The sequence below is a fragment of the Mustelus asterias genome, chromosome 4, assembly GCF_964213995.1.
Source record: "Mustelus asterias chromosome 4, sMusAst1.hap1.1, whole genome shotgun sequence".
Taxonomy (NCBI): Eukaryota; Metazoa; Chordata; class Chondrichthyes; order Carcharhiniformes; family Triakidae; genus Mustelus; species Mustelus asterias.
Genome location: NC_135804.1, coordinates 78,359,215 through 78,381,195, shown reverse-complemented (window position 1 = coordinate 78,381,195; position 21,981 = coordinate 78,359,215). Strand labels below are relative to the sequence as shown.

At 45.2% G+C, this 21,981-nt stretch overlaps 1 protein-coding gene across 5 annotated transcripts in view; it reads left to right on the top strand.

Annotated features, from left to right (window-relative positions):
- The window catches only part of LOC144492797 (diacylglycerol kinase eta-like), a 205,306-nt gene that overhangs the window by 84,265 nt on the left and 99,060 nt on the right, over positions 1-21,981 (top strand). Inside the window, exon 1 of one of the 5 annotated variants that reach the window (XM_078211234.1) lies at positions 10,887-10,959. The exons of the other annotated variants lie outside the window; for them this stretch is intronic. Coding sequence (XP_078067360.1) covers positions 10,903-10,959 — 57 coding nt within the window. The 5' untranslated portion in view covers positions 10,887-10,902. Of the gene's footprint in view, positions 1-10,886; positions 10,960-21,981 lie in introns of those variants that run through there. 5 annotated transcript variants of the gene reach the window in all.

Sequence of the window (21,981 nt, the reverse complement as noted above, 5' to 3'; positions counted from 1 at the left end):
GTAAACTGGGGTTGTTCTCCCTGGAAAGACGGAGAATGAGGGGAGATCTAATAGAGGTGTACAAGATTATGAAGGGGATAGATAGGGTGAACGGTGGGGAGCTTTTTCCCAGATCAGAAGTGACGATCACGAGGGGTCACGGGCTGAAGGTGAGAGGGGCGAAGTATAACTCAGATATTAGAGGGATGTTTTTTACACAGAGGGTGGTGGGGGCCTGGAATGCGTTGCCAAGTAGGGTGGTGGAGGCAGACACGCTGACATCGTTTAAGACTTATCTGGATAGTCACATGAGCAGCCTGGGAATGGAGGGATACAAACGATTGGTCTAGTTGGACCAAGGAGCGGCACAGGCTTGGAGGGCCGAAGGGCCTGTTTCCTGTGCTGTACTGTTCTTTGTTCTTTGAGAGGGGATTTGCAAGCAAAGATGAGAATTTTAAAATCGGTGTTTCTTAATCATGAACCAGTGAACACAGGGATGATGTGCGAACAGGACTTGGCATGAGTGAGGATGTGGGTGGCAGGGTTTAGGATGACCGTAAGGTTATAGAGTACAGAAGCCAGTCAGAAGTGCGTTTAAGTCGTCAAGTCTAGAGGTAGAAAATGCTTGTGTTTTAGCAGCAGATGAGTTAAGACAAAGTCAGATTCAAGCAATGTTGCAGTATTAAGAAGAGAGTTCCCATGATGTTGACCCAGGGTCGGTGAAGGGATGGTGATAGAGTTCCAAGTCAGGGTGGCTTGGAGGGGAACTTTCAGGTTGCGGTGTTCCCACATGTCTGCTACTCCTGTCCTTCTAGTTGGGGAAGGTTACAGGTTTGGAAGGTGCTGCTGTAAGAGCTTCTTCATGGCCCAATCTTATTAAATTCAAGATGGCGCTGGACCGTGGTGACTTATTGCGAGTTGTGCTCTGCATACCCTTTAATTCTATCTTTTGCTCTCATTCTATGCTTCTAAAACGCTATTCTAACTCTTTTAAAATCTATAACAATGCACTATTACAATCTCTTACACTCTAGCAATGACTGCACCACTACATTCTGCTCGGTTTCTCTCCTGATAGATGCTGGCAGACCTGCTGAGTTTTTCCAGCATCCTCTGTTCTAGTTTCAGTTTCCAGCATCTGCAGTATTTTGCTTATTTCTGAAGTATCCTACCTGAGTCAGAGTTAGATCACTCATGAGTAGAGAGAAACCTTTCCTCTAGATTAGGCCAGGAGATAAGCTACGAAACATGGTGGCAGTGATGGTGACATCAATTTAACAATGATTTGGTGCCACCAACAGACACCCATGGAGAGAAATTGGATGGAGAATTTTTCAAAGGAATAATCATCTTGGTGAGAAGCACACTGAGAATTGGTAGCGATGTTCGTGCCAGTTCAGCAGTCACTGTTCCTTACGCAGTTGTTCAAAAACCTCAAAGGCCCACAGAGAGGCCAGTGTTGGGGTTTTTGGAAAAACACTTCCTAAGGTATCAAGCAGCGTTTACATGCCAAGCAGCAGAAGCAAAAGGTTATTTCATCCCTCTCTGCTGTACAGCCTATCGCCACTGATGATGTCCTCCTCAGGGGTAGAAGAGACATCTGCAGACCTTAACTGTTCTAAAAACATTCAATGCAGACTTCAGCCAAAAACTGAACCTTGTAATCAAGCAAGACGTATTCAATCAGGGATCCCAAAGCCCAGGGGCAACTGTTGAATTCTTTCCTGCAGACCTGTATAAGCTAGCCATTCATTGTTTGGTATGGTTCATTGAAAGATGAACTTACTCACACCCACATTTTTTGCTATATAGATAAAAGATGACCTGACAGTTGATCAAGCAATTTAACAGATTAGGCAGGCCTAAGTGCGTTGTGTTTACATGTGAGGGCTTGTCTTCCCTCTGGATGACAACAGCACTTACATGTAAGCACAATGTTCTCCATGAGAGCTGAGAACACTGTGAAAGATTGAATCCTTTAGAACAGTAACTTGAAGGGGAAGTGTGGGAGTAGGAGTTGGACAGAACTTGCAACGGCAAAGAAGGTACAGAAGTTCATAAAGAGTTGTAAATAGTCTAGGATATAGTATAACATTGTTATTAATAAAGTTGACATTATACTTGGGGGGGAGGGGATCTCGCATGAGTGAATAATTGTGATAATGAGAGTGTGATGTATATTATGATGTAACAATGACAGTCATGCTAGAGATTGTACAGAAGATGTACTTTCTAAGTATATGATATGTATGGTGTAAATAAAGTAGTTTAGAAGTCAGACCTAAGTCACTCATGAGTAGAGGGAAACCTCCCCAGCATAGATTAAGATATGAGATAATCCACAAAAAAATAGAGCTGTCAAGTCCAGAATTGCTGGCAAAGCAATATTGGTGAAGTGTATGCTGTAGTTGGTACATACTACCATCAATGTGCTGGTGATGTAGAAATGGTTAATGAGTTTGGTAGCAATGTTAAGCTTTTGAGTATTGGTTTGGTTTCACTGATTGAGTGACGATTGATGAGTGTTCCTTCACGCCTCTGAACTGAATTTTGTCGGTGGTGAAGTGGCATGGTGAATCACTCACCACAGCATACAAACCTTTACCCTGCTCAACTGGCCAGGTCAAGCTTCTTGTGGGAAATAAAAGCAGAAATGGCTGGATAAACTCAACAGCTCGAGCAGCATCTGTGGAGAGAAACAAAAGTTAATGGGTGGGATTTTTTGGCCTCCCTGCAGCGTCTTACTCGTGACGGGAGGCGGCGTACCATTGGCTGCTGATGGGGTCTTCTGGTCCTTCCACTGTCAATGGGATTTTCCATTGGAAGGTGCTGCTGTAAGAGCTTCTTCATGGCCCAATCTAAATTAAATTCAAATTCAATGGCATTTCCCATTGACTCCACCCTATTCCGTCGGGAATCCCGCGGCAGGGTGTGCCATCAGCGGAACCAAAAGGTTCCACCAGCAAGAACAGTTGGAAAATTCTGGCCAATGTTTCGGGTCTTAATGATCCTTCTACAGTGTCAGAGTTAATCCCCAAGAATTCCTCCAATTCTGGCCCCGTTGTGTACCCCTCACATTCTTCACCCCAACAGGTGAGCTTAAACCATCTAGATCATCCAAAAATCATCCAGAACCCATGCCCAGATTCTCCAGTGTACACAAGGTGTAGAATAAGTGTGGGGTAAATTTTCAAAACTTAATGTATTTGATGTAATGTACACACGCTGATCCTTGTATTCACATTTTGAAGTTCAGTACTTAAAGTTTCATTTTTATACTTAAGAATACTGCATCATAGAATTGGTAGGGGGTAGAAGGAGGCTACTTGGCCCATCGTGTCTGACTGGCTTTCCTAATGAGTCATTCGTGCCATTCCCCTCCCCCTCCCCCTCCCTCTCCCTCTCCCCCCTCTCCCCCTCCCTACTCCCCTGCCTCTGCACATTCTTCCTTTTCAACTAACTTTTCAATGTCCTTTTGAATGTCTCAGTTGAACATGCTTCCACCAGACACTCAGGCATAGAATCATAGAATCCCTACAGTGCAGAAGGAGGCCATTCGGCCCATCGAGTCTGCACCGACCACAATCCCACCCAGGCCCTACCCCCACAGTTTATTCACCCCCGCAGTTTATTCACTCACCATTCATGGCGTAAAATGTTTTCTTCTGCTATCTCTTTTGCTTAATTTACTAATTACTTTAAATCCCTGTCCTCTCGTTCGTGATCCTTTCACCAGTGGGAACACTTTCTTCCTATTTATTCTCTCCAGACTTCTCAGGATGCTGGATAACTCTGTCCATTGCTGTTCTTCTCACCACATTACACAAAGGGTAGTGAAAGACTAGCACGAACTGACTGTATCTCCTACCTTGAAAAAAGAAGCCTGACCTAATAGAGATAATCAAAACTTTGAAAGTTTTTGATTGAGTGGATACAGAGAGAATGTTTCCTCTTATGGGGAAGAGCAAAACCCGAGGCCATCAAAATAAAATGGTCCCCAATCAATCCAATTGGGAATTCAGCAGGAACTGTCTTCACCCAGAGAGTGGTGCAAATCTGGAGCTGAACACTCCAGTGAGTGGTTCAAGAGAGTAGTATAGTTACATTTAAGGAAAAACTAGACAAATATATGAGAAAGAAGGGAATAGAAGGAGACAGTGACAGATTTATGTGAGAAAAGAAGGGAGAAACCTGGAACATAAACACCAGCACTGACGAATGGGGCCAAATTACCTGTTTCTGTGCTGTATATAGAGTCATAGAGGTTTACAACATGGAAACAGGCCCTTCGACCCAACTTGTCCATGCCGCCCTTATTTTTTTTTTAAAACCCCGAAGCTAATCCCAATTGCCCGCATTTGGCCCATATCCCTCTATACCCATCGTACCCATGTAACTATCTAAATGCTTTTTAAAAGATAAAATTGTACCCGCCTCTACTACTACCTCTGGCAGCTTGTTCCAGACACTCACCACCCTCTGTGTGAAAAAATTGCCCCTTTGCACACTTCTGTATCTCTCCCCTCTCACCTTAAACCTATGCCCTCTAGTTTTAGACTCCCCTACCTTTGGGAAAAGATATTGACTCTCTACCTTGTCTATGCCCCTCATTATTTTATAGACCTCTATAAGGTCACCCCTCAGCCTCCTACGCTCCAGAGAAAAAAGTCCCAGTCTATTCAGCCTCTCCTTAGAACTCAATCCATCAAGTCCCGGTAGCATCCTAGTAAATCTTTTCTGCACTCTTTCTAGTTTAATAATATCCTTTCTATAATGGGGTGACCAGAATTGCACAGAGTATTCCAAGTGTGGCCTTACCAATGTCTTGTACAACTTCAACAAGATGTCCCAGCTCCTGTATTCAATGTTCTGACCGATGAAACCAAGCATGCCGAATGCCTTCTTCACCACTCTGTCCACCTGTGACTCCACTTTCAAGGGGCTATGAACATGTACCCCGAGATCTCTTTATTCTGTAACTCTCAAAGAAAGGCAGTTCGGGGGGGATCTGTCTACTGGGGTAATATGGGCTGAAGTTTGAAATAGGAAAGGAGCGGTCACATTGATAGGAGTTTTCTATAGGCCCCCAATAGTAATAGAGATGTGGAGGAAGAAATTGCTAAGCAGATTATGGATATGTGTGGGGGTCACAGGGTAGTTCTCATGGGTGACGTTAACTTTCCAAACATTGATTGGAAACTTTACAGGTCGAATAGTTCGGATGGGGCAGTTTTTGTACAGTGTGTGCAGGAGGGTTTCCTGACACAATATGTGGATAGGCCGACAAGAGGTGGGGCCACATTGGATTTGGTACTGGGAAATGAACCGGGCCAAGTGTTAGATTTGGTTGTGGGAGAACACTTTGGAGATAGTGACCACAATTCGGTGTCTTTCAATATTGCAATGGAGAGGGATAGGGCCATATGGCAGGGCAAGGTTTATAATTGGGGGAGGGGTAATTATAATGCGATTAGGCAAGAATTAGGGAGCATAAGATGGGAACAGAAACTGTCAGGGAAAGGCACAAATGAAAAGTGGAACTTGTTCAAGGGACAAATACTGCGTGTCCTTGATAAGTATGTCCCTGTCAGGCAGGGATGAAATGGCCGAGTGAGGGAACCATGGCTTACAAAAGTGGTTGAATGTCTTGTCAAGAGGAAAAAGGAAGCGTATGTAAGGGTGAGAAAACAAGGTTCAGTTGGGTTGCTTGAGGGTTACAAGGTAGCAAGGAATGAGCTAAAAAAAGGGCTTAGGAGAGCTAGGAGGGGGCATGAGAGGTCCTTGGTGGGTCGGATCAAGGAAAACCCCAAGGCTTTTTACTCTTATGTGAGAAATAAAAGAAGGACCAGGCTGAGGTTAGGGCCGGTCAAGGATAGTAGTGGGAACTTGTGCATGGGGTGGCACGGTAGCACAGTGGTTAGCACTGCTGCTTCACAGCTCCAGGGACCTGGGTTCGATTCCCGGCTTGGGTCACTGTCTGTGTGAAGTTTGCACATTCTCCTCGTGTCTGCGTGGGTTTCCTCCGGGTGCTCCGGTTTCCTCCCACAGTCCAAAGATGTGCGGTTAGGTTGATTGGCCATGCTAAAAAAAATTGCCCTTAGTGTTCTGAGATGCATAGGTTAGAGGGATTAGTGGGTAAATATGTAAGGATATGGGGGTAGAGCCTGGGTGGGTTTGTGGTCGGTGCAGACTCGATGGGCCAAATGGCTTCTTTCTGTACTGTAGGGTTTCTATGATTTCTATGGAGTCAGAAGAGATAGGAGAGGCGATGAATGAATACTTTTCTTCAGTGTTCACCAAGGAGAGGGGCCATGTTTTTGAGGAAGAGAGTGTGATACAGACTGATAGGCTGGAGGAGGTAGATGTTCTGAGGGAAGATGTATTAGCAATTTTGAAAAACCTGAGGGTCGATAAGTCCCCTGGGCCAGATGGGATATACCCTAGGGTTCTTTGGGAGGCAAGGGATGAGATTGCAGAGCCTTTGGCTTTGATCTTTGGGTCCTCACTGTCCACGGGGATAGTGCCAGAGGACTGGAGAGTGGCGAATGTTGTTCCTCTGTTCAAGAAAGGAAATAGGAATGACCCTGGTAATTATAGGCCGGTTAGTCTTACTTTGGTGGTTGGTAAGTAAATGGAAAAGTTCCCGAGGGATAGGATTTATGACCATTTGGAAAGATGCAACTTAATCCGGGATAGTCAACACGGATTTGTGAAGGGGAAGTCTTGCCTCACAAATTTGATTGGATTCTTTGAGGAGGTAACATAAGTGTGTAGATGAAGGTAGAGCAGTTGATGTCGTATACATGGATTTTAGTAAGGCATTTGATAAGGTTCCCCATGTTCGGCTCATGAAGAAAGTAAGGAGGTGTGAGATAGAGGGAAATTTGGCCAATTGGATAAGTAACTGGCTATCTCATAGAAAGAAGTTTAACAACACCAGGTTAAAGTCCAACAGGTTTATTTGGTAGCAAAAGCCACACAAGCTTTCGGAGCTCCAAGCCCCTTCTTCAGGTGAGTGGGAATTCTGTTCACAAACAGGACATATAAAGGCACTGACTTAATTTACATGAATAATGATTGGAATGCGAATACTTACAGCTATTCAAGTCTTTAAGAAACAAAACAACGTGAGTGGAGATAGCGTCAAGACAGGCTAAAAACATGTGTATTGTCTCCAGACAAGACAGCCAGTGAAACTCTGCAGGTCCAGGCAACTGTGGGGGTTACAAATAGTGTGACATGAACCCAATATCCCGGTTGAGGCCGTCCTCGTGTGTGCGGAACTTGGCTATCAGTTTCTGCTCAGCGACATTTGTACAATATTGTACACATTACTCCATCTGCCATTCGACAACCCACTGGCCCAATTGGTCAAGATCCCGCTGCAATTGGAGATAACCTTCCTCACTGTCCACTATGCCACCAATCTTGGTGTCATCTGCAATCTTACTAACCATGCCCCCTATATTCTCATCCAAATCATTAATATAAATGACAAATAACAGTGGGCCCAGCACTGATCCCTGAGGCACACTGCTGTGTAATTCTATATAGTCCTAACCTTGCTGCCTCTTTCTTTTCCTTTAAGACCCAGACCATCCTTAAAATGCACCCTTTGACCCACTTTTTGACTACCTGTCCCAAACACTCCTTCATTTTCTCAACAGTTGTGTGATTACATAAGAACATAAGAACATTACATTCCTGTCATCATTTTTCTGCGTTAAAGGTGCTATATAAATGCAAGTTGTTGTTAATGGTGGTGTGAGTGAAGTTCATGGAGGGATGGCTGGGCTTTGTCTTTAACGGCAATAGTTATTACCTCGCACTAATGTGGCATGATGATTCCCTGATACCGGAATATTGACCCTGGTTTAGGCTACACCATTATCAGAAGAATTGTTGAAGAAGTTGAAAAGACAAAACCCTTACCGAGCCTCCTCATTAATTAAAGTAAAGTACAGAGGAGTGATGTGGGCCTCACAGCTCTCTGTGACTGACTATTTTTAACTCCATTTGACAGAGATCACTGATTGCTGCTGCTTTCTGCTCACGAGTTGTAACCACAGCACGTTTTATTTGTGAATGATTACAAGCCACTTAATGAAATTGGAAGCTAAGCAGTTTGATGTTCTGGGCAAAGGATGTGGTTTTATTTAATCATCTCCACCCAGTGTTCTGAGAGCTCGCTCCCCACTATAACACAGAACAGGTTTGTGAACTATTTTTCATTTAGCAGTGATGCAAGCACTGTGGGAGATCGCCTTTCAAATCAGCTACCTCACACAGGAGCTGCATGAAACAGTGCTTTGACATCAACTGGCTCATGCATATCAGCACAAAGCAATACAAATTCAGGTTAAGTGATGCAAACTCACTTGTTCAGTATTGTTCAGTGACAAACAGATTAGCTTAACCACACCTTCATTTTCATCTCTGAAACTCTTATCCTTAAAGAATTCTGGTCCTGGTCATTCCCACTGGTGCAACCCTTATCTCAGCTTCTCTAAGCCCAACGGACACAGACTCGAATGTGGGATCAGAGAATCGGGAGCTGAAAGGGTCAGGAGGAGTCTGAGGGTTGATCCGGCGGGGTGTATAGGTTGGGGTCGGAGGGTCATATGAACATATGAATTAGGAGCAGGATAGGCCACTCGGTCCCTCGAGCCTGCTCTGTGATTCAATAAGATCATGGCTGATATGATTGTAACCACAATCCCACATTCCTGATGACTGCCAATAACCTTTCACCCCCTTGTTAATCAAGAATCTATCTCGCTCTGCCTTAAAATATTCAAAGATTTTGCTTTCACTGCCTTTTCAGGAAGACTCATGTCCCTTTGAGAGAAAAATATTTCTCCTTATCTCTGTCTTAAATGACTGACTCCTTATTTTTAAACAGTGACCCCTAGTTCTAGATTCTCCAGAAAGAAGAAACGTCCTCTCCACATCCACCCAGTCAATACCCCTCAGGATCTTAAAGGTTTTTGATCACATCGCCTCTTACTCTTCTAAACTCTAGTGGATGCAGACTTAATCCCTCCAATCTTTCTTCATAGGGCAACCCATCCATTCCTGGTATTAGTCTAATGAACCTTCTCTGAACTGCTTCTGATGTATTTACATCTTTTCTTAAACAAAGAGACCAATATTGTACACATTACTCCAGATGTGGTCTCGTCAATACACTGTACAATGAAGCATAACCTCCCCACTTTTGTGATCAATTCCCCTCACAATAAATAATAATATTCTATTAGTTTTCCTAATTACTGGCTGCACCTGTATACTAGCCTTTTATGATTCATGCACGAGGACACCCAGATCCTTCTGCATCCCAGAGCTCTGCAATCTCTCACCATTTAGATAATAAGCTTCTTTATTATTCTTCCTGCCAAAATAGACAATTTCACACTTTCCCACATTATACTCCATTTGCCAGATTTTTGTTCCCTCACTGAACTCTTCTATGTCCCTCTGCAGCCTCCTTACTTCCACTTCACAACTTACTTTCCTGTCTTTGTCTTGTCAGCAAATTTAGCAACCATACCTTCAGTCATTTATACAAGTTGTATATTGGGTCAAGTGGGAAGTCTGTCTAAATTTTCCTGCGTAACTATCCATCTACATGTGTCAGAATTTCTCAATGTCTCCAACTCTAATGCACTACTGGAGATGTTTTCAAAGTGTTCTGGATACAGGGGAATTTCATCAATGGAAGTTGAAATTTCCCAGCCAATTTCCACAGAGACCTTGCACTGGGACTTCTGAGGGATCCTGTAACATATTTCCCATGGTACCTCTGGGATACGACCACCCAGAGACTGGAAGATGAGGGCCTGTGGGTGGGATTTTTGGCTCTTCTTGCCAGCAGGATCTTCCGGTCCTTCCAAAGGCAACTAATAGCAGACACATTCACACACACACACACACTAATAGCGGGTTCCCCAGCAGCGCGATGGGCGAGACATGCAAAATGGCGTAGACATTGGTAGGACCATAAAATCTCACCGGCCAATGGCTATCACTGGAAAGCATGGCTCGGAAAGGGGTCAGAAAATTCCACCCACTATCTTTACCTCCTCTCAAACTTTGCAACTGATATCATTGATTAGCATTACAGAGCTCTTCCTGCCCCCTTGTCTACTGATTTCATTCCAACTAACAACTGCAAGAACTCTTCATCTGATTTTACACATATACAAGCTGAAGCTTGTTGGACAACCTTGCCTCTGCATGCATAAAAGACAGGCTGGAACTAGACATTTACTTTCAAATTTGGGACTCCAACTTTTATTTCTTATGATCTCTCTTTCTCTTGCTCTGCCTTCACCATACATCGTACAGATCTTGTGGGACATGAAAGAACATGTTCACACTGTAACTACATGGTCACTACCTGCCCTGCTAAGATTGCCATGCTCTCACTGCACTCCCCTTAGAAGTTATCTCACCCAGCAAGTCTCTGCATTCTTTCCGATCAGAGTCTGTGCACTTCCTGAAAGCCTATCCCTGATGTTTCATTCACTTCCTCGTTACCCAAGACTTAGGTGCATAGACCCAGCCTACTTTGCTTCATGTTGAAGCCAATTGGTTCAGACATCCAGGGCTGGGAATTTTGTAAAGTATTCTTTTCAATTCTTTGCACAGCACCCTGCTGACAGAGTCACAGTCAGAAGCTTACACACCCTCTCTCTCTCGGTCCCACACACAAAGCTTACACTCTTATACACACTCTGCCAACAGATAAGAGTCACTTACACACTTCCCTCACATTTACACAACAACCTTACAAGTCTCAGGCACGCACCCACTCTCTCTCTCTCCTACACATTCACACGCTCTTAAACAAGAGAGACAGTCTGGATTTAACCCAATCACTGCTGACTGAAGGATTATGAAAGGAAGGCACATTTCTCACTGATGTCGGAGAACTGCTGTCAGCCCCAGAAAAGACAACGTATTATCTCTGATTTACAGGTTTGAGCATTTAATTTTCTCTGGGAAGGAATATTTAAATGAAGGAAAGGAATTGAGCCATTTCCGAAAATGATTGTAGTTGCGACAGGTGCCCGTGGTTGATAGATTGAGAAAGAGATATGGGGGAGTATAAGAGGCTAACTTTTCATTTTTACTGTTTTATAACAGCGCTCAGGTAGGTTTTCAAATATTCCAAGATAAAGGAAGTAGAGAAATATATGAAAGGTAGTATATTTTGCTGGATTAAGAGTGATCTTTAAATCATGAATTTCAAGTTTGCTGGAGGAGAGTAGATGAGATTATATCAATGTAGGAATGTGTCTGAATGGATTGTTTATTGATGGGCACCCTCTTCATCTTTCTCGGAGAACATTGGAATTTGTGTTTGTCATTGACCTGTAATGTCAAAGGTTTTAGTGACAGAGACTCCACATTTAACAATTGAGTAGATCTTTCAAATGTGGAAGGTATTTTTGTCTCAGTGACTGACCTGTTTTTTTTTGAAGTGTCATTGAGGAATTTGAAGCAGTCAATTAGCAAGAGCATATTTGAAGGCTGTAGTGCAGACACAATTCCTGACTACCTGACTGAACTGGAGCTTGAGCATTTTCAGTCACAGAACAGCGATCCTTGCCTAATCCAAATCCCTGTGACGACCTTTAATTTTATGATTAACATAGCATTATCACCAGATTCAAAACAAGCCCTGGATAAATTTGACCATATTGCTTTTTTGCCATGTACTGTGTGTATGGAACACAGGGAGATTTCTCCCAGTCCAGGTTGGAGTTATACTGCAGTGGCTGTGAGTGACATAGAACTATAGAATCCCTACAGAGGCCATCCAGTCCATCCAGTCTGCATTGACTCATCCCACTCAGGCCCTCCCCTCTGCCCTATCCTTGTAACCCTGTGCTTTACCATGGTTAATCCATCTAACCTACACATACATCTTTGGTAATTAAGGGGCAATTTAGCATGGCTAATCCACCTAATTTGCACATCGTTGGACTGTGGGAGGAAGCTGGAGCTCCCGGAGGAAATCTGCGCAGACACGGGAAAATATGCATACTCCACACAGACAGTCACCCAAGGCCAGATCCCTGGTGCTCTGAGGCAGTAGTTCTAACCACTGTGCCACCCTTGCTGGTTGTTGAGATAGGGCAGACACTGTCATTAGAGTGATGTTCCACCTCCCCTGTTTGCTCACTGGCTCGGGCTGCACCTTGACGGTCTATTTGACCCTGAGGTGAGGCCGACCACGTCACCTGGACCACCTGCTCTAACATGTGGAAGGGTCGAGAAACAGTGTTTGCCAATTTAAAGTGAATGGCAATAGAACCAATGGTGACATGAAGAACTTGTTAATGCAGCAAGTGGTTTGGATCTGGAATATACTATGTGGTAGAGCCAGGTTCAATTGTGATTTTCTAAAGGCAATTGGTAAGTATCTGCCGAGAAAACAATTGTAGGGCTATAGGTGAGGAGTGGCACTAGCTGAGTTGCTCTCGCAGAGAGCTGACATGCACATATTGGGCTGAATGGCCTCCTGTGCTGTAACCATTCCATAAATCTGTACTTGTGTAACTTTGGCCTCAGCTTGCCTGCTGCTGAAACCTTCATCAATGTTTCTGTACCCTCCAGTCTGGCTATTCTGATGCTCTCATAGTAAGTTGTTCATCGTCCACTCACCATTAACTTGAGGTCATCCTAAACGCTTGCTGCCCCCATCCTAACTGTAAGAAGTCTAAAAACACCAGGTTAAAGTCCAACAGGTTTATTTGGTAGCAAAAGCTTTCGGAATGAGCTTTCGGAACAGGCTGTCCCTTCGTCAGGTGGGTGGGAGTTCTGATTACAAACAAGGCACAAAGACACAAACTCAATTTACATGAATAATGATTGGAATGTGAGCCTTTACATTCTTAAAGGTACAGACAATGTGAGTGGAGTGGAGGGAGCATTAAGCCCAGGTTAAAGAGATGGTGTTTTTGCGTGAGATGATGACATCCATGTCGATGATCCGGCACGTCTTGCAGAGGTTGCTGTGGCAGGGTTGTGTGGTGTCGTGGTCACTGTTCTCCTGAAGGCTGGGTAGTTTGCTGCGGACAATGGTCTGTTTGAGGTTGTGCGGTTGTTTGAAAGCAAGAAGTGGGGGTGTGGAGATGGCCTTGGCGAGATGTTTGATATCATCAATAACATGTTGAAGGCTCCAGAGGAGTTGTCGTAGCTTCTCCACTCCGGGGAAGTACTGGACGACGAAGGGCACTCTGTCCACCGTGTCCCGTGTTTGTCTTCTGAGGAGGTCGGTGCGGTTTTTTGCTGTGGCGCGTCAGAACTGTCGATCGATGAGTCGAGCGCCATATCCTGTTCTTATGAGGGCATCTTTCAGCATCTGGAGGTGTCTGTTGCGATCCTCCTCATCCGAGCAGATCCTGTGTATACGGAGGGCTTGTCCGTAGGGGATGGTTTCTTTAACGTGTTTAGGGTGGAAGCTGGAGAAGTGGAGCATCGTGAGGTTATCCGTGGGCTTGCAGTACAGTGAGGTGCTGAGGTTACCGTCCTTAATGGAGATGCGTGTGTCCAAGAATGCAACTGATTCCGGAGAGTCGTCCATGGTGAGTCTGATGGTGGGATGGAACTTGTTGATGTCATCATATAGTTGTTTCAGTGATTGTTCACCATGAGTCCAAAGGAAGGAAATGTCATCGATGTATCTAGTGTAGAGCATCGGTTGAAGGTCCTGTGCGGTGAAGAAGTCTTGTTCAAACCTGTGCATGAAGATGTTGGCATATTGAGGTGCGAATTTGGTCCCCATGGCTGTTCCATGTGTCTGGATGAAGAACTGGTCGTTGAAGGTGAAGACATTGTGGTCCAGGATGAAGTGGATGAGTTGTAAAATTGCATCTGGAAACTGGCAGTTGTCGGCGTTGAGTACTGAGGCAGTTGCAGCAATGCCATCATCGTGGGGGATGCTGGTGTAGAGTGCTGAGACATCCATTGTGATGAGGAGTGCTCCTGGTTCAACTGCTCCATGTGTGCTGAGTTTCTGTAGGATGTCCGTAGTGTAGCGACAGAAGCTGGGGGTTCTTTGTACAATGGGTTTCAGGATGCCCTCGACATAGCCAGAGAGGTTCTCGCACAGGGTCCCATTGCCCGATACGATGGGACGGCCGGGTATGTTTGCCTTGTGTATCTTCGGGAGGCAGTAGAGATCTCCAACGCGGGGAGTACGTGGGATGAGAGCACGGAGGGTGTTCTGAGGGCCCGGATCAAAAGTCTTGATCAGAGTGCTGAGCTGACGGGTGTGTTCTTTGGTTAGATCTGCGGGTAACTGTCTGTATTGTTCCTCATTGTTCAGTTGTCGGTACACTTCTTTGCAGTAATCCGTTCTGTTCAGTATGACGATGGCCGCTCCTTTGTCTGCTGGTTTGATGACAATGTTGCGGTTGGTCTTGAGCGCATGGATGGCATTGCGTTGTGCTTGGGTGATGTTTGGGGCTGTCTTGTGAGTGCGGCTGATGAATTTGGTGTTGACACACCTCCTGATGGCTTGGGCATACACATGTCAAGTTGAGGGCAGCGGCCTTCCGGAGGAGTCCAATTCGACTCTTTCCTCTTCCGACACACTGCGGATCTCTGTCGGCTGTTCCGGTTCATTGGCTGTCTCATTGTGTTCGCTGTTGGCCTCTTGGGGTTTGTGGAAGAACTCCCGCAGTCTCATTCGCCTGATGAATTCCTCTGTGTCTGCTGCGTGACTGATGGGGTCCATTTTGGTGGTGGGGCAAAAATTGAGCCATCGACTGAGAACTTCGATTTCATCTGGTTGAAGTGTGTAGTCCGACAAGTTGACAATGGACTTCCCTGTAGTGGTACTGTTTCCTACATCCTAACTCACAGGATTCCCATTCCTCTATCTGACCATGCTCTCTGACCTCCAACAGCTCCTCAAATTAAGCATTTAATTCTGCTCCCATGAAATGCCTTCGGACATTTTACAATGTTAAATGTGCTGGTTATTTTAAATTTCTCCAATTTACACATCGTAACAGGTTATGGATTCAAGATCAAATACAGCTTTTGAGCACATAAACCAGTGCTTCAGTTACATACTGAAGGAATGCTGCGCTGTTGGAGGTGTCAGCTTTTGGATGAAATGCTGAGGCCACATCTGCCCTCTCAGGTGGATGTAGAAGATCACATAGCATTTTTCTGAAGCAGAGAATGGGAGTTATCTCTGGTGTCCTGGTCAATATTTATCCCTCAATCAACTTCACGAAAACAGATTATCTGGTTAATGTCACATTGCTGTTCGGTGGGGGGGGTCCGTTAACATGTTGCTATTTTTCCCCATTGTAACAGTGACTCATTGGCTCTGAGCATAGCACTGCAAAGACTGGTATTGTGAAGTGTGCTTTAGTGGACATGGTGTATAGTGTGATACAGTATGTTATAGTTATTGTATGGTGTGGTAGAATGTGATATAGTGTAGGGTACAGTGTGTGATGCTATGGTATTGTTGATATGATGTTGTATGATATCATAGAATCATAGAAACCCTACAGTGCAGAAGGAGGCCATTCGGCCCATCGAGTCTGCACCGACCACAATCCCACCCAGGCCCTGCCCCCATATATTTACCCACTAATCCCTCTAACCTACGCATCTTAGGATTCTAAGGGGCAATTTTTAACCTGGCCAATCAACCTAACCCGCACATCTTTGGACTGTGGGAGGAAACCGGAGCACCTGGAGGAAACCCACGCAGACACGAGGAGAATGTGCAAACTCCACACAGACAGTGACCCGAGCCGGGAATCGAACCCGGGACCCTGGAGCTGTGAAGCAGCAGTGCTAACCACTGCGCTACCGTGCCGCCCATAAATTTCTCCATGTTTCCATAAATATATGGAAACATAGTGTGGTATTGAGCTATGATGTGAAATAGAGGGGTATGGCATGGTTTGCTGTGCAGGGGTATAATGTGCTATAGTTTTGCACAGGAGTATGGTGTAGGTTAGTGTGATATTTACAGGTGGAATAGTTTTGTACGCTCTGGATTGGGTATGTACAGTGCAATATACAAGGTATAGTGTACATTGTGAGGTACAAGGATATGGTGTGATATAATGTTGTATCATGTGTTATTTTGTGAAATTAATTTTAGCAATGTGGGCTTTGCTGGCAGGTCAGCATTCATTGCCCATTCCTTATTTCCCTTCAGAAGGTAGTGGTGAGCTGCCTTCTTGAACCACTGCAGTCAACAGTGCTGTTAGGGAGGGAGTTCCAGGATTTTGACCCGGCGACAGTGAAGGAATGGCATAGTTCCAAGTCAAGTGGCTTTTGGGGTGTTCCCATGTATAAACTGGCCTTCGAGAGGGTAGTGGTCATGGGTTTGGAATGCACTATCTGAGGAGCTTTGGTGACATTCTGCAGTGCATTTTGCTACTGTCTGTCAGTGGTAGAGGGAGTGATCGTTTGTGGAAGGGGTGTGAATTGGGCGGGCTGCTTTGCTCTGGATGTTGTCGAGCTTCTTGAGTGTTGTTGGAGCTGCACTTACCCAGGCAAGGAAAGAGTATTCCATCATATGCCTTACTCTGCCTTGTAGATTGTGGACAGGCTTTAGCTGTCAGGAGGTGTGTTCGCCACCACAGAATTCCTAGCCTTTGTCCTGCCGTTGTGCCTATTATTTATATGGCTAGTCCAGTTCATTTTCTGATCAATGGTAACCCACAGGATGTTGATAGTCGGGGAGTCAGCAATGATAATGTCATTGAATGTCAAGAGGGCGATTGTTAGATTCTTTCATTGGAGATGGTCATTGGCTGGCACTGTCCCCAGAGTATTACCCTGGGTCTCTGGATTACTAATCCAGTGACAATACCATACACCACTGCCTACCTCATATATAGTGGTATGATGTGATACAGTGTGATATACAGTGGAATGATGTGATAAAGTGTGATATACAGGAATATGGGGTGATATAATGTGATATGCAGGGGTGTGGTGTGATGTAGTGTGATATGCAGGGGTGTGGTATGATGTAGTGTGATTTACAGGGATATGGTGTGATATAGTGTAATATAGGGATATGGTGTGGTATAGTGTGATATACAGGGATATGGTGTGGTATAGTGTGAAATACATGGGTATGGTGTGATATAGTTTGATGCATGGATATGGTGTGGTATAGTGTGATATACAGGGGTATGGTGTGATATTGTGTGATATACAGGTTATGGTGCGATATAGTGTGGTGTATAAGGATGTGGTGTGTCATCTTGTTGGCCTCCCTGGCTCGAGAGGCAGTGTGTGCGCGCCAAAGGGTCACTCATTGATTTGTCGGTGTCTGGCTCACTCTTTGCGGTGCCGCCTCTTGTCTCCCCTCTTTTCACTCCTACCTTCATTGTTGTCCACCAGCTCCACCATTCACTGGCAGCTTGCTCCCAATGCTTGTGGTCCATGTCGCACAACTTCATGTCATATTTGCAGATGTTTTTGAAACAAAGAGATGGGTAGTGAGTAGGTCTGATATCGGTGGCGAGCTGGCTGTATAATATGCCCTTGGGGATTGTGCCATGTGACTCACATGTCCAAGCCATCTCAAGCACTGCTGGCTCAGTATGGCATACTGCCCGGGACATTAGCTACCTCGTGGACTTGGAAATGCAGTTCTGCCACCTGATGCCGAGGGTTCGTCAGAGGCAGCAAAGATGGAATACATTGAGGCGTCATTCTTGGTTGACATCCATTGACCAGGCCTCACTGCCATAGAGCAGAATACTGAAGATGCAGGCTTGAAGTACTCGAACTTTTGTGTTTCATGTGAGTATGCCATTTCCCACACCCTCTTAGTCAGTCTGCACCGAGCAGCAGACTCCTTTCCAATGCGCCTGTTGATTTCTGTGTCAAGAGATAGGTTGCTGGTAATGGTTGAGCCCGAGCAGCTGAACTCTTGGACCACTTTCAGAGTATGGCCACTAATGTTAATAGATGAAGTATTTCTGATGTCCCATAATTTTCATTTTCTTGAGGCTGATGGTTAGGCTGAATTCATTACAAGCAGCCACAAACCTGTCAATGAGCCTCTGCAGACACACTTCTGTGTGGGAAATTAATGCAGCGTTGTCAGCATAGAGGAGGTTCCTGACGAGGACTTTCCATACTTTTGTCTTCACTCTGAGACGGACAAGATTGAGCAGATTGCTATCTGATCATGTATGGAGGACAACAATGAAGGTGGGAATGAAACGAGAAGAGACAAGAGGCGGCACCGCAAAGAATGAGCCAGACCCCGCCAAACCAATCAGTGACCCTTTGGCGTGTGCACACCGTCTTTCAAGACTGGGAGTCCAAGAAGATGACGCATCATGCCCTTGTATATCAGCGCACTGAGCGGGGCACTGCGTGTACGCTGATCCCCTTGTTGACAGATTGGTGCATGCTCAGTGCGCTGATGCTGGCCTCTCGGGTGGGATTAGGCCCCCCCACCGCCGGGCCGCCTTACCAGCATGAAGCTCCTGGCAGACTCGGTGATGCAGAGTGCCAGAAATTCACATAAGTGCGCCCAAACAACGGGTGGGAAAATCTCCCGTTTTCCTGCCCGTTAGGCACTTAGTTTCTTTTTGGGAAAATCGCCCTGATCTTTGGTAATAGACTGAAGAGACCACATCTGCTGACGAGGTTAAAGGTTTTGATGAGATTGATGAAGATGATGTAGAGGGGCATTCATTATTCAAGGCATTTTCCTGTAGCTGACAAAGGGAGAATAACACGTCAATAGCGAATCACTCTCCAGGAAAGCCGTACTGTGCCTCAGGGTAGACATGATCAGCCAGCATCTGAAGTCTGTAATGATTTGGGCAAAGGCTTTCCCTACTGTGCTGAGCTGTTGCAGTCACTGCGGTCACCCTTGTTCTTATGGAGGATGATGATGTTGGCATAGTGCAGATCCTGTGGTACTGCACTGGCAAAGCAGTTCATGGAGTTTTGAGAGTATAGCTGGCTTGGTGTACGTGATTATTTCAGGAGGAATGCCGTTCTTTCCAGGCGCCTTTCTGCTGGATAGAGAATGAATGACATTACTGAGCTCCGGTTCTATTGGCTGACTCGTCCATGCATGGCAGAAGCTGAACGGCATTGAGAGTGGCATCAGTGACAATGTTTTCCCTGGAGCATTGCTCGTAGTGCTCCACCCAGCAGTTCATTTGTTTGCTTTGGTCGGTGATTATTTCCCTGATTTAGACCTGAGGGGGGGGGGGGGGCGGTCATCTTGATGATTGGCCCAAAAGCTTTCCCTATGCTGTCGTAGATTTCTCTGATGTTTCCGGCATCAGGGGCTGGTTGGATACAACCGCATTGGTGTTGCCAGTAGTCATTTGCACAGTGCTTGGCTGTTCTTTGCCCAGTGCTTCTGGTGGCTTGAAATGGTGAGGATGTTTTCTCACTGGGGTCTTGCTTGTAGTTCAACAGTGCAGTACCCTTGGCAACTATAACTTGTTCCATCTCTTCAAAGTGAGCTTGAAACCAGTCTGTATTCTGCTTCTCACATTTGTCAAAGGTGGTCATTGCTGAGTTATAGATGAAGTCTCTAACATGGGCCCACTTGGTCTCTGAATCCCCTACAGGGGTGCTTTGAAGGGCATGTTCAAGAGAATGGAGATGCTCCTGTACTTGTGGTAGCGTTGATGCACAGATGACAATTTTGCTTGGAATCATATATGTTCTGTGGTTGAAATCTAACTTCGCTGCATGCCATGGAGTGGTTGTTGTCGCAGTCTGCACTGTGAAATTAGAACACTGTTTATCGAGGCTCGCCTGGTGATGATGAGGTCCAGCTGGTGCCATCTCTGTTATCTTGAAATCTTGAAATCTAGCAACAGAGCATTGGTTTGAAAGGACAAGTTGGTGATGCAGAGGTTGTGGTAGAAACACAACAACCCCAGTCTTTGTCCATTCCAATTCATTCTTCCTATGCCATGTCTACCAAGACAGGAAGGCCATGAGTCATGGTCAGTCCCAACACTGGCATTAATGTCCCTTAATGTTTGTACATTAATGTTTGTACCTTTAAGACTTGATTACCTGTAAAGACTCGCATTCCAACCATTATTCTGTAAATTGAGTTTGTGTCTTTCTATGCCCTGTTTGTGAACAGAATTCCCACTCACCTGAAGAAGGAGCTTAAGGCTCCGAAAGCTTGTGGCTTTTGCTACCAAATAAACCTGTTGGACTTTAACCTGGTGTTGTTAAACTTCTTACTATTAATGTCCCTCAGCAGGAATGGATGTTCGGTGTTAGGGATGCTGCTGACGATGTCTTGGTGTTTCTTGTAGAACTACTCTTTAACTTCAGGTGAGGAACAGAGTGTTGGGGTATAGATACTGAGCAGGTATACTGGTCCAGGAACACAGTGTTGGGGTATAGATACTGAGCAGGTATACTGGTCCAGGAACACAGTGTTGGGATTATAGATACTGAGCAGATATACTGGTCCAGGAACACAGTGTTGGAGTATAGATGCTGAGCTTTATAATGGTTTAGGAACACAATGTTGGGGTTTGGATGCTGAGCAGGTATACTGATCCAGGAGCACAGTGTTGGGTATAGATACTGAGCAGGTATATTGGCCTAGCAACACTGTGTTGGGGTATAAATGCTGAGTAGGTATACTGGTCTAGAAACACAATTTAAGTTTATTTATTCGTGTCATGAGTAGGCTTACATTAACACTGCACTGAAGTTACTGTGAAAATCCCCTAATCGCCACATTCTGGCACCTGTTCGGGTACACTGAGGGAGAATTTAGCATGGCCAATGCACCTAACCAGTATGTCTTTTGGACCTGGAGGAAATGCATGCAGACATGGGGAGAACGTGCAGAGTCCACACAGACCCAAGCTGAGAATCGAACCTGAGTCCCTGGTGCTGTGAGGCAGCAGTGCTAACCACTGGGCCACAGTGTCGCCACGCAGTGTTGGGACATAGATTCTCAGCAGATATTCTAGTGTAAGAGCGGCTGACAATCTGATGGACAGTATGTGTTCTGAGCTATTTGTGGGCAGCTCTATCATACTGAGCAAGGAGTTTTTGATGGTGAAGCCAACTCCATGCTGTCTTGGCTCTTTTGGGTTTCTAGCCTGCAAGTAAAAAGTATAATCTTGCTTCCTTAGTGATCTGCTTGCAGGGGGGCATGTCTGTACTGCAATGTCCACATTAAATCGTTGTCGACAAGCATCAATCTGTGCAAGATATTCTGGCAGGCCCAGATACAAGGTTCTGATGTTCTAAGTTGCAAAGCAAAAGGCTGGTATCCATTTTTCTAAGCTCTAAGTATCCAATGGAGCAGGTGGTACATTACTGACCAGGGATTGCCCGGCTTGAGGCGGGTGGTAGTTGTCCGATGAGTTGTGCAATGATCTCTCCCACCGTCGAAGGCAGCCTGTGGCACATGACTGCCTTATGGAGCTCTGGACTTTCTGTTAGGTTTACTCCCTTACCCTTAGTCCTTCCCAAGATGTCTGCAAGATAGTGGAGTTTGTATCACTGAGCAGTGCCCCTGACTGGGCTGTAGAGATTCGCATTCTAATTAGTATTCTGTAACTTGATTTCTGTCTCTGTGCACTGTTTGAGAGCACATTTCCACTCCATCTGACGAAGGAGCAGTGCTCCGAAAGCTTATGGTATTTGCTACCAAATAAACCTGTTGGACTTTAACCTGGTGTTGTGAAACTTCTTACTGTGGGTACTGTAAGCCAGAGCCAGCCGAGCCCGGGTCTCGTGAAGGCAGGGTCGACACTCATGAAGTAGCTCACTTCATAAGGGCTACCCACAACTATGTGGTGTGAAATATTGTACTATTTAGGGTATGATGCGGTGTAGTGTGATATACAGGGGTATGGTGTGGTACAATGTGATATACAGGGATATGGTGTGACATAGTGTGAAAAACAGGGGTATTCGTGGTCTGATATAGTGTGGCATATGGGGATATCATGTGATATAGCGTGATATAAAGCTTAT